At 32.6% G+C, this 18152-nt stretch overlaps 2 protein-coding genes across 2 annotated transcripts; both read right to left on the bottom strand.

The window, feature by feature from the left end:
* Window positions 1–513: 513 nt before the first annotated feature.
* LOC143236542 (bile acid-sensitive ion channel-like) lies at window positions 514–7812 on the bottom strand. Its single transcript, XM_076474846.1, has 6 exons — window positions 7808–7812; window positions 7488–7559; window positions 4905–5019; window positions 2756–2784; window positions 1562–1637; window positions 514–1261 (listed from the first exon to the last, which is right to left on the bottom strand). The coding sequence occupies exons 1-6, from the start codon at window positions 7810–7812 to the stop codon at window positions 1097–1099; spliced, it is 462 nt and encodes a 153-aa protein (XP_076330961.1). The 3' UTR covers window positions 514–1096.
* Window positions 7813–9627: 1815 nt separating this feature from the next.
* Window positions 9628–18010, bottom strand: LOC143236541 (acid-sensing ion channel 4-A-like). Its single transcript, XM_076474845.1, has 7 exons — window positions 17709–18010; window positions 16528–16648; window positions 15136–15317; window positions 12681–12790; window positions 11944–12107; window positions 10728–10817; window positions 9628–9726 (listed from the first exon to the last, which is right to left on the bottom strand). The coding sequence occupies exons 1-7, from the start codon at window positions 18008–18010 to the stop codon at window positions 9628–9630; spliced, it is 1068 nt and encodes a 355-aa protein (XP_076330960.1).
* Between the last annotated feature and the right edge of the window lie 142 nt (window positions 18011–18152).

Raw genomic sequence — 18152 nt, 5'->3', positions numbered from 1 at the left:
GATTTAAAATGCTAAAATCAAAGGTTCGATTCCCCTCGCTGGGTATAGCAGATAACATGATGTGACTTTGCTATATGAAAAACACATTCACCTCTAGCCACGATTATGTTTGCACATGGATGAAAGCGAGATACAAACTATTTTAGAACTATGTCACGAGTTTAATAAAACTGGTGATTATAAATGAGCTACTCATAGGATTAATTCAGTAATCCACATACGTATTCCATAGAGTTAGTCATCGGATTAATTCAGTAATCCACAGACGTATTCCATAGAGTTAGTCATCGGATTAATTCAGTAATCCACAGACGTATTCCATAGAGTTAGTCATCGGATTAATTCAGTAATCCACAGACGTATTCCATAGAGTTAGTCATCGGATTGATTCAGTAATCCACAGACGTATTCCATAGAGTTAGTCATAGGATTGATTCAATAATCCACAGACGTACTGCATAGAGGAGTCAATATTTTACTTAATTAAAACTTTTCTGATATGAATATCTCCTGACGAACATGTTTATAAAAATAAGTAACAGCTACATTTATTAGGTTAATTCCAAAACTACTTTTCTTTTATATTTCATATAATCTGATAAAGGTACAGTAAATGTACAGTGTTCAGAGTTTCTGTTAAGTTACACAACAGTGCCAAATGTTTTTGTTTTTGACAATTACTGCTGATAGCGCTCTCTAGCGAAAAATTAAGTCTAGAACAATCTACGAATGTTCCTATGATATTGGACATATAGTGCTAGCTTCTAAAATTAGTTTTAGCTCTGATGGTATTTTAAAGCGACATTAAGAGAAAGTACCATTATTGTGTTGTTGTTTTCATGGAAGAAATCAAATTATGGACAGGTGTTGTGAATTGTGTTCAATAGGAAGTAACACTATTTCAGGCAGCTATTTGGTTTTATAAGTTATATATATATATATATATTTCAAATACGAAAATTAATAAATCATTATTTAAAAATGAGGATAAACCATATTTATAATAACGATAATTGAAAACCTTAATCACATAATCTGCAAACAGGATTTTCGTGAAAACTATTAATGAAAGGTTAAAAGTTACTTTCACTTATTATTAACTACGAGAAACATCCTGTGGTTTTTCTTTCTGGATTTGTCGTTTAGAAAATACATATCCAATCAGCAGGTAGATGGTCTCTATAGCCTCGAACCAGGCCACTAAGGAGATCCCTAGCCATAGTCCCAGTTGTCCACCAAGGTTACTAAAGATTTCATTACTCTGAAACAAAATGTCTGCTTTATTGACATTTGTAATTCATCAATATATCACATACAATATTGACATATGTAACTGATCAAATGTCACATGCAATATTGATATTTATAATTAATCAATATATCACGTACAATATTGACATTTGTAATTCATCATATGTAGCGTAAGACCAAGTCGTGTCAATATAATTTCATGTTTCATGTTTCACTTATTATTAAACACCCGAAACTAATGAGTTACAAAAACATTCTGGTTGTTTTCATTAGAAAAAAAAATCAAAAAATTAGAACAAATAGTTCTTACCTGATACTTAGGCTGCTGCCTATAGATTATGTGATCTAACGTTTTGTAGAACACACGAAGTTTGGCGAAGTTCTCACTAAAAACGTAAACATTTATTTCAGTACAATAACCAAATATTAACGTCCATAATTTTAGTTAACTACAACCAAAACGTAAATGTTTATATGCATATGTAATTACTAACGGGTCTTGTAGTTCGTTGCATCTTTTTAATATAATTTCTCAAACAAGTTTTAGTTGAGACAGTAATTTAACGTAACAACCTATTAAACTTAGAGTCCGAAGATAACAAAAAGTAAGGAGAAAAGCTAAAATGGGCATTTCAATTATTTCACATTAACCTGTTCAGTGCCGTAGACGAGATAACTCGTCCAAGCCGATCGGTAACACAGTGCCACGGACAAGTTAATTCGTTCTCAATAACGCCTAACTTCAACGCTAGATGTCAGCACCATACATGCATTTGACCTACTTACAAATTGTTTCACTTTCGATCCACAATGGCGTCACAAAAAAGTTACAAAATGAAGAAGCATTACAGTTGTATTGTAGCAGCTGAAATACTTGGCAGTTAACAGGTTAATGTATATGAAAATTAATTGTCTACCTAAATAATTTACTTATATTTATGTTGCCATACATATAGATGGATTTTTTTTTCATAGTTTTTTTCCAAATCGTCACAACCTTTAAGTATTATTTGAAATAGAAATATAATATGCATTCTTACTATATATTAAACAGATATATGTACAGCCATTTTCTTTGCAGAAAGCCCTCTTGTGTTGTTTTTTTTCATTGAATAACACATCGAGCTGTTTCTGTAGTAAAAGTAGGAACTTTCAACTCATTGATTTTCCACGAACACTCGAGTTTTATTGACAAGAAACATCAAAAGGTTCATGCTTATCATAAAATTACTCAATAGTCTGAAATTTAGTGAAATTACAGATTCGACAAGAAGCGCACGTTATGAGATGAACTCACCAAAACAGAAATATTGAGTTATGACAGAAGTATGACATAGATGGCGCTACGAACCATCATGCAACCATGATGATAAATATTAAATAAAGAAGCATAGTGTACACGTAGCGTTTTTAATATCTAAAATATTAAAAGTAATTAATTATATACAAATCTGTTCATATTAGAAAAATCACAAACGTTTCAAGCACGTTTCAATTAACTTACTTTGAAGAGGTCCAACTTTGACGCAAACCCTGTAAAATAAATGCACGTTTGTAATATTTTCAGTAAATAATATCATGGTAATGACTCCACTAACAATGGATAAATATGAGTGGCATTGTTTTTCTCACTTACGTTAATTGCTACTTACAATAGATTAATCACCTAAACTTTTATTGAAACTGTCTCTAAATATATTAGAAATGCTTAAATAATGTGTATTTTTATTAAATACACAGGCTTGTGATGGTTTTATTCTCTTGACAGGTTTATACGTACTATGATATTTCCTGAACGCTGAATCCAAAACCATATCCATTTTTCTTCGACACTTATATATTTTACAATCATAACATGTAACAATCATAACATGTATTTTTTCGTAAGTGAATCGTTTTCATTGAAATCGGGTCATATTTTGCTTATGCTTAAAATATTGACAACCACTGGCTACATACACATTTCTTTGGCGAGGTGGTTAAGACAATCGACTCGTAACCCGAGGATTGCAGGTTCGAATCCTCTTCGCACCAAATATGTTCGCCCTTTCAGCCGTGGGGTGTTATATGTGACGGTCAATCCCACTATTCGTTAGTAAAAGAGTAGCCTAGGAATTGGCGGTGAGTGGTGATGACAAGCTGCCTTCCCTCTAGCCTTACACTGCTAAATTAAGGACGACTAGCGCAGATAGCCCTCGTGTAGCTTTGCGTGAAATTCAAAACAAACCAAACATGTTTCTTTAAATAAATCGCCAGGTGAAAATCTCATCGGTCGTTTTACATCCCAACAGAAACACACCCTAAGTATATAAACGGTTAACCGGTCGCAGAATTTGTTTAGGGATGCACTTTGACATTAATTTTTCTTTAGTGCCATGAGTGAAGAACAAAGAGAAAGGTTTCATGAAAGCATCAGGGAAATGGAGAGGAGGTAACCGGAAAGGTGGAGAATCAGCATGATGGCTAATTACTATTGGTCATTTAAACGAGACGGTCCGGACACAATATATAAAAGAAAAACCACAACGCGTACTCCTGAGACCAGAAGATGTAGAGTTCGTACACAATTCAGAATAAATGAAAAAACATATTTGTTTGACATCAATGTTTTTTCCCTTTTCTTTAGTTTGTTTGTATTTTTGTTAATAAACAAAATAATAACAAATGTTCATTGTGGTAAACTAAATAATAATTTGTTTCAAGTAAGTTTTATTTCTTCTCCATTTGTAGAAAAAATCCTTACATGATAGAAAAAACAAGAATATTATTTTAAAAAATCTACGTAGGTGAATAAAGGAAAATCCGTTATTAAAACAAAAACAACTTTTATGAAGTTTAAATTCGCAGGCCTGTGATATTGGTCGAACTAAAGCACGTGAACGAGATTCTCCGTTAAAAGTCTGTCGTGGCTCAATGGTCAACATACAATGATATAAGGACCTGGGGTTCGAAACATGGTAAGATCACACAATTTTAAATATGAATGCGTTATAAAAGTGTAGGCAGCTAGTCTTGTTACTCAGTTAAATGAACTGGATAAAACTTGTGGCGGCGTATGTTGCTTGTTTATTGCTAGCTTTCCTCACTATCCAGACACCAGTGGGTTTTCTAATTTGGTCATTTAACCCATGTGCTTACAAAGTGTCTTTCAAGTTGTAGATTAAAATTTCAGTTCATCGTCAAAACACCTGAACGTATGAGGTACAGATGATGAGAAAGGAATGTTAGTCTGTTTGTTTCAGAACATCCTTTCAATGTTCACAAGGCCATCAGTAACTTTAAACCATAAAATATTCTTCTCTGACTGAACAATTGTATTTGACCACCATTCCTCTACTGGTTACAGTATAGCGGGACAACGAGACAGAAACCACGAATGGTCGTCCCGTATTAATAAGTATAAAAATTGAGCTTACTTAACGTTCCACAGCGTATCTTACAAACGTCCTTAAAACACACACAAACTGTGATTATACATACCATCTACAAGGATGTTTACCTAGATCTGTACAGTAGACATTTGACCTTTCTGGAATTTCAAAAGACACTGGGATGTTTTCGATTACGTAAAGTTAAAAAAAACTGACCAATAAAAATTACATTTGTAATTAACACAGACAAAGATAGATACCAAAACATGTGGATTCACTTACACGTCTCGAACCTGAGTTGCTCTGGACTGTTTCCTGTGAAGGTTCTGGAAACTCTGACTCTTCCTCCATGTTAAACAACATTGATGACGACAAGGTCATATCAAATGTTGACTTTCTGAAAAAAATATATATAATGATTAATGTACATGTTCCATATAATAATGTTAAAATCCTGGGTTCGATCCCTACAGTAAATAGCCCATTTTGAACCTTTACTCTTAAACAAAGAAATATTTTTGACCAACAGCCTATCTAGTTAACTACCAACAAACAGTACAATTAATAAATTAGAGTTCCTTCAACAATATATATGCTACATTATATATGTAAAAACGGCTGGTTTGGATTGAAAATCTTTATGTAGAGGAGCGAACAACGTTTCGACCTTCTTCTGACGATAACTGAAGAAGGTCGAAACGTTGTTCGCTCCTCAACATAAAAATTTTCTCAATCCAAACCAGCCGTTTTAACATATATATTATTCTCTACAAGTGGGTTTTCTCGTCATCACTGATTATGTGCCACATTAAACTAATACAGGTTTATTGGCTACATTCACTGTATTACTGGTTGCTAATACAGGTTTGTCAGTTACGTTCACTGTACTGCTGGTTACTAATACAGTTTTGTTGGCTCCGTTCACTATGCTACGGGTTTATGGATTGTATAACATCTAGTGCTCTATAATGGAAACTGACTCTGTGATTCTTTGGCTCAACTCATATAAAGATTCATTACAATAAGAACAGGAACAGACGAACGACAGATAAATCTGTTTTTATTTATTTATTTTACCTCTCAGTTTTGTGTGAGTGAATGGAAAGCATAGATATTAACTAATATTAACTGATATAACGCAGCAAAGTACAACTCGAGAGTTGAGAAATTATTTTAATTGTGTAAAAGTATTGTTTAAAAACGTAACTTTTTATAGTGGACCCGTAAAAAGATATTCCTTAGAAAAACACAGATGTGTATTGTCTAAAGACGTAACTTTCGTATTTTGTAGTTACACAGATGTATATTGATTAGAGACGTAACTTACATATTTTAGTTACATAGATAGTGTATTGTCTAAAGACGTAACTTTCGTATTTTGTAGTTACACAGATGTATATTGATTAGAGACGTAACTTACATATTTTTAGTTACATAGATGTGTATTGTCTAAAGACGTAACCTTAGTAATTTGTAGTTACACAGATATGATTGATTAGATACGTAACTTACGTATTTTGTGTGTTACCTATTAATATGTCAAATCAACTAAAATTATATATTTTAAAAATTATATTTAAATTACCTTGAGGACTGCAATATTATCATTAATGGTAAATAGTGATAAAATGTTTAGTGTAGGTGTCGCTGTAACAATAATTAGTGTATTTCACGGGACATTTAAATCTTTAACATACCTTTAACACAAAATTTAAATAAAACTTTTAAAATAGATCCAGAAATGTCAGATAAGCTTATTTTAGAACATTCCGTATTTTAATAAAAATATCATTAAAAGATTTACACCACGTGTACAAAGTCCACAGAACAGAAGCAAGTGAATGGACTTCCAAATTAATTCTAAAATACAACTCTGAGTTCTCATTGAATGGATGAAAAAAAACACGGTTTTTGTTGTTTGTAAGTGTAAATTTTTCACCCGAAACACTTTTCTTTAGTTTTGTTTTGAAATTCGCACAAAGCTAAATTAGGGACCGCTAGAGCAGATAATCCCTCGTGTTATTTTAATTACACAAAGCAAGTGTTTTAGTATGTACCACATATACCTTACCCAGATCGCACGCAACAAAACTTAATTTATCAATACTACACAAAGCAGTATCTCGTCTAGATTGTTACACATACATGTGACAATACTTAACCAATATCACACGACAATACTTCATAAAGCTCATACGTAACAATAACATATCAATATCACACGACAATACTTCATAAAGCTCATGCGTAACAATAACATATCAATATCACACGACAATACTTCATAAAGCTCATATGCAACAATAACTCGTCAATATCACACGACAATACTTCATAAAGTACATATGTAACAATAACTTATCAATATCACACGACAATACCTCATAAAGTACATATGTAACAATAACTTATCAATATCACACGACAATACTTCATAAAGTACATATGTAACAATAACTCGTCAATATCACACGACAATACTTCATAAAGCTCATACGTGACAATAACTCATCAATATCACACGACAATACTTCATAAAGCTCATACGTGACAATAACTCGTCAATATCACACGACAATACTTCTTAAAGCTCATACGGGACAATAACTCGTCAATATCACACGACAATACTTCTTAAAGTTCATACGTTACAATAACTCGTCCAGATGTAAATGTATTACGTTCCCAAGAGTCGTAAACTCAGGAGTAATATTGTGCTATAAGTCATAATATGGCACGTTTTCACATTAATCGTTCTCTACTTCCATCAAACACATTTAATATATCAATTAACACGTTTTAGTTTCTGTAAAATAATAATAATATTTTAATAACAAAATCTGTGAAACCATTTTTGTACTTTACCTGCAAGAAAGTGGACAGTCACATTTTAGTGTCCTGTTCTTCAGACCCCCAAAACGTCGTCCAAACAGCAAACTACAGTAAAAACAAACAAAAAACACATCACGCAGTGGTACAAACGTTATAATCACGATAACAATAGTGTGAATTAGTATACTAATAGAGGACGCCTTAATGTTTGTACTGTTCAGTCAGACTAAGCTATTTCAACCTTGTTTTTTGTAATGTAACTTTAATATTATAATCCCAACTGCACCATGTCTGCGAAGTCACAGTGCTAAAAAACCGGGTTTTGATGCCCGTGGTGGGCAGAGCACACATACCCCATTATGAAGTTTTGTGCTTAATTTTAAACAAACAAACAATTAACAAAAATATTTTAATCGTATATTTAATTAAGTTTTCCTGATTAACTTATTTTTCAACATTCCATTTAGTTAAATTTTAGTTTACGTTATTCAGAAATATCTATACTCATTAATTATTCAACTCAAACACAGGTTTTACGTTAAAATGATAACATTAGCTCGTGTGACAAACCTCAAACTCTTATTACATATTTACACCATTTCTAGCTTTTCAACTTGTTCTAAGATTAATAATAGTTTATACTATTTCTTTTATTTATTCTAATATGGTACACATCTATTTTACTTTCCAGCAAAGGAAAGAAAGAGACATGTCACAATCAGGTAAGTCTGTACCTTCTTACCAGCAACAAGTTAATTCATGTGCATTTTACACGTTATATTATAAATGTTCTTGCAAAGCTACACAAGAGGTGTCTGAACTGGCAACCCTTAATATTAAACTGGTAGATTAAAGGTGAAAATGACTAGTCAACAGCAGCCGTTCATAAACCTTGGATTAAATTACTGTTTGACTGTAACTCTTACAATGCATCTAAAGCCCAAATTGTAAAATGTGTTGTTTTTTTGTTGTAGAAAAGGAAAGTAAAATATAAATTAGCATTGATTGATATCAAAATTAATTACTACATAATAGTTTATTCTATCATGTAAATAAAACACAGATGTGGTGTTCAGTCGGGTTTAATAAAACATCATCTAACTAGGTTAATAAAACACAGATGTAGTGTTCAGTCAGGATCAATAAAACATTATCTAACTAGGTTAATAAAACACAGATGTAGTGTTCAGTCAGGATCAATAAAACATTATCTAACTAGGTTAATAAAACACAGGTGTAGTGTTCAGTCAGGATCAATAAAACATTATCTAACTAGGTTAATAAAACATACATGTAGTGTTCAGTCAGGATCAATAAAACATTATCTAACTAGGTTAATAAAACACAGGTGTAGTGTTCAGTCAGGATCAATAAAACATTATCTAACTAGGTTAATAAAACACAGATGTAGTGTTCAGTCAGGATCAATAAAACATTATCTAACTAGGTTAATAAAACACAGATGTAGTGTTCAGTCAGGATTAATAAAACATTATCTAACTAGGTTAACAAAACATAGATGTGGTGTCAGTCGGTTTCAATAACACATCATCTAACTAGGCTGATATAATAAAACACAGATGAAAGTTCAATTGGGTTAAATAACACATCATCTAACTGGGCTAATAAAACATAGATGTAGTGTTCAGCTTTTTCTTTACTTTACCCAGTTGGTGTACAAAAGAGTTTTCTCTATTAGACTTTAATGTTCGGATATTTTACTCTGAGGTATCAAACTTTACATTATTGTATTACAGTTGTGTTTATTGTTTAAATACTGCCTGTATTAATGTTCATATAACATACGGTTCTTGAACAATGAGCTATCTGCACTTCCACCACAGCAGGGAATGAAACTCTCGATTTTAGCATTGAAAGTCTTTCAGCTTTCCGCTGACACCCAAAAGAGGATTTCTTTAGTTGCAGTGAGTAGATATATAATAAAAACATACCTTCTTTCAAACTACGTTATCCCGTACGTTATAGGTGGATATGGTTTTCGAGCCATCATACAATTGCCAAGCTTATGTTCTATTGATAAGTTGTGACACTGTTGACTAGCTATTATATTGTTCACCAGTTGTCATACTGTTGGTACTACAGCCCTTTGTGTAACTTTAGACAAAAATTCTAAAATAGGCAGTAGTTCAACACTTACCGTGGGCATCCGATTCTAGTGAACATATTTCAAAACCTCTCTTAGTTTCATTGATGGATCAGTACAGTTACATAGTCTTAAACTAAGGTCTTGTAAACAATCGAAGAAACAATCCTATTAAAACGTAAATATAAATGTTAGTCAAATGTATGGTTCTAACAATTAATTATAATGTAGTACTATATACTGATAAACTGGTTCTGATAATTATAATGTAGAATGATATATTGATAAATTGGTCCCGACAGCTATAATGTAGTATTATAAAGTGATAAATTGGTCTTGACAGTTATAATGCGGTATTTTATGCTGAAAATTTGTCCTGATAATTAATTATAATGTAATATTATATACTGATAAACTGGTCCTGATAATTATAATGTAGTTTGATATGCTGATAAACTGGTCCTAATAATTAATTATGATATGATATTATATACCGATAAACAGGTCCTGATAATCATGATGTAGTTTGATATATACTTTATAATGTAGTATTATATACTGATAAACTGGTACTGATAATTGTAATGTAGTATGATATATACTTTATAATGTAGTATTATATACTGATAAAATGCTTTTGATAATTATTATAATGTGGTATTATATATTGATAAATTGGTCGTAACAGTTATAATGTTGTATATATATATATATATATATATGGTCCTGATAATTATAATGTAGTACTATGTACTGATAACCTAGTCCTAATAATTGATTATAATGTATTATTATAAACCGATAAATTGGTTGATATTTATATTATATAGTATTATATACTGATAAATTGGTCCTGACAGTTATAATGTAATTTAATATACTGATAAACTTGTTCTCATAATTATAATGTAGTAATATATAATGATAAACCGGTTCTGATAATCATAATATATTATTATTTGTTAGTTTCTTTGTTTCTTAGAGGAAATCTACATTACGGAATATTTTGTGTCCACCGTGAGGGATCGAGCCCCCTGGTTTAGATTGTTATATACTATCAACTGTGTTCACCGTGAGAAATCGAGCCCCCTGGTTTAGATTGTTATATACTATCAACACGATGTGCAAAAGCTCTTTGTTTCAACACAAAAGCATCAAATTTTCAATACCAAATGTCGAGTGGCCGGTCCGTGCGACTCATCTTTATGGTAGTTACGACACCTGTCTTTATAAGGAGGAGGCAGACGTTCGAAAGTTACCTGGAATAGTAAATATACAGAATTGGCTTATACTCTTTCACCTTGTTGTTTTATAATTAAAGGTCAAATAGTGCGATATCAAAGTCAAATGTCTCCTCTGCGCAGTCATCCGTGGGCAGAAGTCATATAAAACGAGCGGCTGCTTTGGTGTGTCGCTATCCCCTAAAATAAGATTTTCTTATTTCGTTTACGTAATTATTTAACATAACAGTTAGCTGCCAAATATAATTCTTAACTGTAGAACTTTCGGAGGGAGCTATATATCCACTCTACTTTGAAACTTGTGTGTTCTGATTACCCTCCTGATAGGCTTTCATCTTACTAAGGCCGGTTCCATATTCTATTATGAATATGCACTTTCCACCCGTGAATGGAATAGGCCTAATAATAATGATAGAAAAATCACATTAGAGGTAAGGGATTCGTTGTTGTTTTTATATTCCCCTTAATTCGTTCCCTTAACGAATTTTAAATCAGCATGTAGTTGCGACAAAAGAAAAACACATATTTTAAATCTATCTTCTTTTTTTCTGCAACATGTCGATGCCCAAGAGACTTTTCCTACATCACCATAATTCATCAGTTGGAATAAAAATATCAGTAGACAAAACTCAGTTTACAATTCTACTTTATATGCAGCACAAATCCTGTAATGTCACAATAATTTCTTAGTAGCTAAAAAATAGCGAATCTATGAAATAATTAGGCCTAACAACGGTGTAGTGTCAAGCAAGCTGAAACAGACATATTAGTCCTCTAGGCACTAAAATAACATTTATAAAGTCAGCCAATTAAAGTTTTTAAAAGAGTTAATATTTAATATTCCTGATTTTATAGCTGTTGTTTTTTATTGTTTTAGTGTTTAAAAATCTTTCATTTGAAGAGATTATTTCTGAACATTTAAAATGTATGAATAATTATTCTGCACTTCATTAATATAAGCACACGGGCAAGGTTTAGGTGAAAATAATTTTAGTTTTAAAACTAAATAATAAGAACATACATCACAGAATGTTCTACTTTTAATCCACGATCTAAAAATATGAAAAAAATAGTTTGATAAATTGCAGAAAAATGTGATTCTTAATTTAAGGATTTTTTATTCATAGAGGACTTTAAAATTTACCTTGGAAACCATTACTGACGTTTGCAATCCAGGACTAATGTCGATACCCTCGTTCTCAGGCTGTGGAACAATACGAGAATCATGGACGACAACACGAGCACCAACTGTAGATGTTATTTCATCAAGATATTCATCTCGTTCTAAGTTCAACTCCAACGTTAGACCTAGCAAAAACTCAGATAAAGGAACATTGTATAGTAACGTATTAAACGAAGGCTACGCAAATATCTTTCGTAATTTACACTGTTTCTAGCGAAATCAATTTGGAACGTGGGTAAAACATGTACACATTTCTTTAACAAATTATACGAAGTGTAAAATGTTCAGTAATCCCTCTTGATTTTTTAAGTTATTTACAAAAACCTTAATCATTTCTAGTATTCACGACATAAAAAAACACAAAAAACATTTTTTTCAATAGTACCATATTGGTCACAAACCGAAGATACTGGTATTGAAAAATGATATTTAATACAATATTCACTTAGTAGTCGTACTTCGTTCTGCTGATTTTGAAAATCACAGACTTATCACTTTGAATATCAAAACTTTTAAATAAAAAATATATTGTTTTACGTATTGGCTATCTTAAAAAATCTCTGAAGGAACTTATTCCACAGGAGATATATTTTTCTCCTGCAAGGGAAAGCAATTGGAATACTTGAAATTTGTATTTTTTCTATAAGAATATAATTTTTAAATTATAAATAAATAATAAAATAATAACCACATATTACCACTCAAGGCTCCGACAGATTTCACTTTTTTTGTCTCTGACGTATTTGACCAGTCTGCGTTAAATGTGAAGCAGTTTCCATACAGATACGATGTAAAGATTGTGAAATTCCTAGAGAAGAAAGATTAACTAAAGCTTTCACACAACAAAATACGTTCACAGGATAAGGAATGTTTCATGAAACAGTAACGATAATCTCTCTGTTTAACTTAAACAAAACAGATTCATAGATTTTCAAATACTTTCACATATTTCACTAGTGTACGTAAATAATAATTTTAATCTTGCAAGTCTGGACTAAACTCATTACAAACTGATCAGCCTGGTTCTGTATTTCTATCCTATACTTCTGTGTCACTGGAGTCACAACAAACTGATCTAACTGATTCTGTATTTTTTCTCCTGTACTTCTGTGTTACTGGAGTCACTGCAAACTGATCTACGTGATTCCGTATTTTGTTTACCTGTACTTTTGTGTTACTGGGGCCACTAGAAACTGATCTATCTGATCCTGCATATTTTAATCTGTACTTCTGTGTCACTGGAGTCATTACAAACTGATTTACCTGATTCTGTGTTTTTTTATCCAACAATTAAACAAAGAAGAATTGTTAAATAACACAAACGAAAACAAACAAGAATAAATCTTTGAAAATTTGATGAAAGTCGTTTTCCTCCAATTAAGAAACACTATCGTTAAAATTTAACTGCTAGGAGTGCCTCAAGGATTAGATTAAATATAGAAATGCTAATTTCTGCAACCCAATTGGTCATTTTCTTACAGTTGGTACGCAATCTACAAGAGGTCTTGAGAACAGGAGCCGACTAAGTAATGGTTGAAGTAAACAACAGTCATTTCTGTCACGTATAAAGTAACTACATTCCCTGTTATCATCAAGTTCTTGGAAGAACTAGTATTAGAATGTTAGGGTCTGAAGAAGCCAAGCCAGGAGCAAGGATGACCCAAAACCAGTTACGGACATTGGACTTTGGTAACGATCCAACACTACTAAACCATATTGGACATCTACTACTAGGTGACGATCCAACACTACTACTACTAGATGACGATCAACACTACAAAATGTATTGGATATCTGTTACCATAAAACGATCCAACACTACAAAGCCATGTTGGCCATCTGTTACAAGGGTATGATCCAACACTACAAACCCTACAAAACCATGATGGTAATCTGTTACTAGGTAATAATTCAACAGTATAAAACCATATTGGTCATCTACTACCAGGTGACGATCCAACACTACAAAACCATGATGGTAATCTATAATTAGGTAATAATTGAACAATATAAAACCATATTATCTTCAGGTGACGATCCAACACTACAAAAGTATGTTGGATATCTGTTACCAGGGTATGATTCAACACTACAAAAGTATGTTGGATATCTGTTACCAGGGTATGATCCAACACTACAAAAGTATGTTGGATATCTGTTACCAGGGTATGATTCAAGCACTACAGTTAAATGATTCAACACTACAAAAGTATGATGGATATCTGTTACCAGGTATGATTCAACACTACAAAAGTATGTTGGATATCTGTTACCAGGGTATGATTCAACACTACAAAAGTATGTTGGATATCTGTTACCAGGTAATAATTCAACAGTATAAAAGTATATTGGATATCTGTTACCAGGGTATGATTCAACACTACAATAGTATGTTGGATATCTGTTACCAGGGTATGATTCAACACTACAAAAGTATGTTGGATATTTATTACCACTACAAAACCATGATGGTAATCTGTTACTAGGTAATAATTCAACAGTATGAAACCATATTGGTCATCTCTTAGCAGGGAATTATATCATTAAGAGCTAAAATAGTATGTAATGGTACTCTGACTTACTTCAACCAGCAGTGTGTATCACGTATCCGTTTCGGGAAAAATTTCAAACTAACATTTGATGTATTAATGTTAAAAATTGGTGTGGCCCAATCAGACAAAATCTGTGAAGAAGGAAAACAAGTTATGGTTGAAACGGTACTGGTAAAACATATTGAGTGAATTTTATCAAACCCGCCTCTCGGAGACAATGAAGCCACCATTTCCACAAAGAAATATTTACTCTTCAAGTAGATGGTAAAATGAACAAACCGGACTAACATGAAATAAAAAACAGGACGAGCTGTGAAAGTGGTCAAGAATTACAAACGTCCAAATCAAAGACCTAACAATCCAGTTTATAGATCTAACGTTTGTTTAACGCCCAATCAAACGATGACTAGTGAGTCTATTTGTTGGTTCTTTTAAACAGAAAACTTGTTTGGAAAATGATCTGCGACTTTCACCCAACTTTGTATTTTAATTAGATTGTTAAAGAGCGTATAACAAGTCTTCTTGTTTGTTTGCTTGATTTCATCTTGCCTAAGTCTAACTTTTGTTATTCGTTATTACACGTAACACTAAGGAAGTATACCTGTAGCTACAATCCTCATCCATCCAAGTGCATTTTTTAATGAAATCCTGTGCCTGATGTCCAAGTTTCTGACGTAAAGTTGTATTTAATTTGTGCAAGATGTTGAAGAATCTTCGAATGTCACTGTATGACTGACTTTTATCTTGGTCGTTTCTTTTACAGGAAGAAACAGCTGAACGAGACTGAAAAAGAGAAGAGATAAAGGTAAAGCTACAAAGGAGGTAAAAAGTCACATTCTTAACATTTCAGTAAAATTCTATTCACTCGTACTAGATTTATATTGGTAACTGAATATGTTATTTTATAACAATTTTGAATATCTACATCTGTTAATTCCATGGCATCCAACGCCATATGAAGAAGCAGTGACACTGGATGTATCAGAACGAGGTTCTAACATTGTTTGTAGTTTTGTGGTACTGTGACGTCACTGTAAACTGATCGCCTTTGGGAATAATATGTAACAGCTCTTTCTGTTTCAAATTAGTCATACTCTCACATCATAAGGACGTGTTCAGATCAGGGATATATAATTTCCAAGATATGAATATCACTTCTACCTGATACTATTGGAGAACAATAATATATGGATCACCGTGGGATACCAGAACCATCCAGAAAGAAACCTGAAATATTCCAACTGTGGCAAGCAAAGCGTACAGTCTTGTAACAAGTGAAAATTTTAGACATGAAGACGAGTAGCAAAAGTAACAATAGCCTAAGTAACACAAATTGCTTGTAAATAATGCCCTCAAGCGACTGTAGAATGAATCTAGTACTCATGCTATTCTATACAAATATATAATATACTATTATAAAAACGCACTGCAAAACTACTGTCACCGTACTCTCAATGGGACACAAAACGTATGAAGTACCAATATTGTGCTTTGGACATGACAGCTTTAAAACAGAGTCATGCTGCAGGAATGTTGCCCAAATGCATGGCCAACAGATAGAACATGACCGGATGTTGTGATATCGACACCAAAATCAGTTATAATATAACGTACTCACCGTCTCCATATGTAATGGGTGCTTTATTAATCCGGTATTACGACAGTCTAATACAATAAACAGAATTAACAGCATCTCTAATAATAATGTATTAAATATTTTTATTGATTAAACCTAAGTTTTATATTTTCATAAATACAGAAGTTAAAATAAATAAACTTTGTTGGTGAAATTGCAGGTGATTTATATTTTAATGTTTTCAAAAGTGTTACTACTTACCACAATGACTAATAAGTTAACAATGGTATTACAACTTACTACCGAGACCAGTAAGTTAACAATTCATACGTATTTCATGAATACACACCTTGGTAAACCTTTCCCTCTGCCTAGATATCACTTCAAATACATGTATATTTATCTTAACAGACTTACTGGAAAGACAATAATCGACTTCGGATAATCCATTGAAAGAATTCCAGCTACCAACAGGAGATTGAATAGGTCTTCATTTGGGTTGACGTGTTGCTGTAGCATCAGAACTGACTTACGGAGTCTGGGATCAAACATAAACTTAAGTTTAACTGGTGGCGAAGATATCTGTTAACTGTTGAATTAAACTTATGATCACTTGTTGACCTTTATCAGAAGAAATAGAATACAGTTAATAACCCATTACACAAATAAGATACGAATTGATTCCCATCAGGTAATCAGAATACAATTAAAAAACAAAACACGAACTCATCTCCCACTAAGTACATCCCAGTTGAGTGACAACTTGAAAAGAAAATCGCTTCTAATGTTTCACTTGTGAAAATAAAAGCATGTTCCAATAGTTTGACCGGCGTTCATTAAGTGCATGTTCTAATTGTTTGACTGATATACATTAGTTAGATGTTTCAATAACCTGACAGATGCTTTCTATGTACAAGTTTTGTTAGTCTGATATTTTTCCATTATATTTTTGGGGGTATATTTGTATACAAAAAGTTAATAAAATCTTAATCGATGAGTTGTTTTTATTTTTCTGACCTAGTCTGTTAGTGGTAAATTTACGGACGTTCGTATCTGAACTCTTCATTAGGTTAGATGTTTGTCTGAGACTCATACCACTGAAAACCGGGTTCCGATACTCGCAGCAGGCACAGCACAGATAACCAATTAGATAATTTAGTGAGCTCTACGTTCGATTAGCGCAGATGACCCAAAGTGACTCTTTTAAAAGACACAAACCCTGTTTTAAAAATTATATTGCCAAACAGTGTTATATATAACTCAAATACGTTCAGTATTATCTCAGTCTTTTCTGAAGAACTACTTTATACACCTTCTTGAAGGAAAGTTAAAAAAATAGGAATGAAACTGAATGATTAAAATGTCATATATGTTTTAATGTTTTTTGTACACTATTGTAGTTTGTTTTTTTTATATAATTATCTTCATATTCAGGTTGAACAGCGGAGGGAGAATTGCAGACATTCGCGTAAGGTTACACACGAAAAAAAGTTCTACACTCTCTATACACATTAATGTTAAGCCTTTAACCTTTACAATATGTATTTGCTCATTTAAAGATATCTCAAAGCCTTATAAATCGTTTCTTTTCAACTTACCCGTTCAGGTTGCACACAGTGACAGCAGGAAACTCCAACTCCAAATTGTTCTCCACGTCCAAATTGACAATGACGGGATACTCCAAATATGACGTCACGAAGCTGACGCTATGATAGATGCAAAATCCAATACACAAGCAGAAAACGAAGACCCAGATGCAACGACGACAAACAGTCGGTGACTTGGCAATTTGAGAAACCCCTGAGAGTGAAGACTGCCCGAATAGGTATTTACATACATCCCAAACACCATTTTCGATGGCTACTGACGTAGGCTCTGTCAGTTCGGCTCCTGAAGACATCTTAGTTGCGGAATTCTTGATTGTCGAGTGTAAAATTATTGTCCAGTTCATCCTTTGGGGACTCATTTATCACGTGAAACATTATGTTGAAGATTCTTCTTCCTCCATTCTTGTTACTGTTCCTAATGTTACAAACGAGTCA

Source organism: Tachypleus tridentatus, chromosome 13, assembly GCF_004210375.1.
Source record: "Tachypleus tridentatus isolate NWPU-2018 chromosome 13, ASM421037v1, whole genome shotgun sequence".
NCBI classification, from domain to species: Eukaryota; Metazoa; Arthropoda; class Merostomata; order Xiphosura; family Limulidae; genus Tachypleus; species Tachypleus tridentatus.
The sequence above is the reverse complement of the archived record's forward strand: the minus strand, read 5'-3'. Positions and strand labels throughout refer to the sequence as shown.

Coding starts and splice junctions, on each gene's coding strand:
- LOC143236542 (XM_076474846.1), bottom strand. Junction 2,785..4,904: donor GCAACTCAGGTTCGAGACGT/GTAAGTGAATCC, acceptor TTTATTTTACAG/GGTTTGCGTCAAAGTTGGAC. Junction 1,262..1,561: donor GGCAGCAGCCTAAGTATCAG/GTAAGAACTATT, acceptor ATTTTGTTTCAG/AGTAATGAAATCTTTAGTAA.
- LOC143236541 (XM_076474845.1), bottom strand. CDS start 18,010: ATGTCTTCAGGAGCCGAACTGACAGAGCCTACGTCAGTAGCCATCGAA. Junction 16,649..17,708: donor ACTGTGTGCAACCTGAACGG/GTAAGTTGAAAA, acceptor GTTTGATCCCAG/ACTCCGTAAGTCAGTTCTGA. Junction 12,108..12,680: donor ATCTGTCGGAGCCTTGAGTG/GTAATATGTGGT, acceptor AGTTTTTGCTAG/GTCTAACGTTGGAGTTGAAC.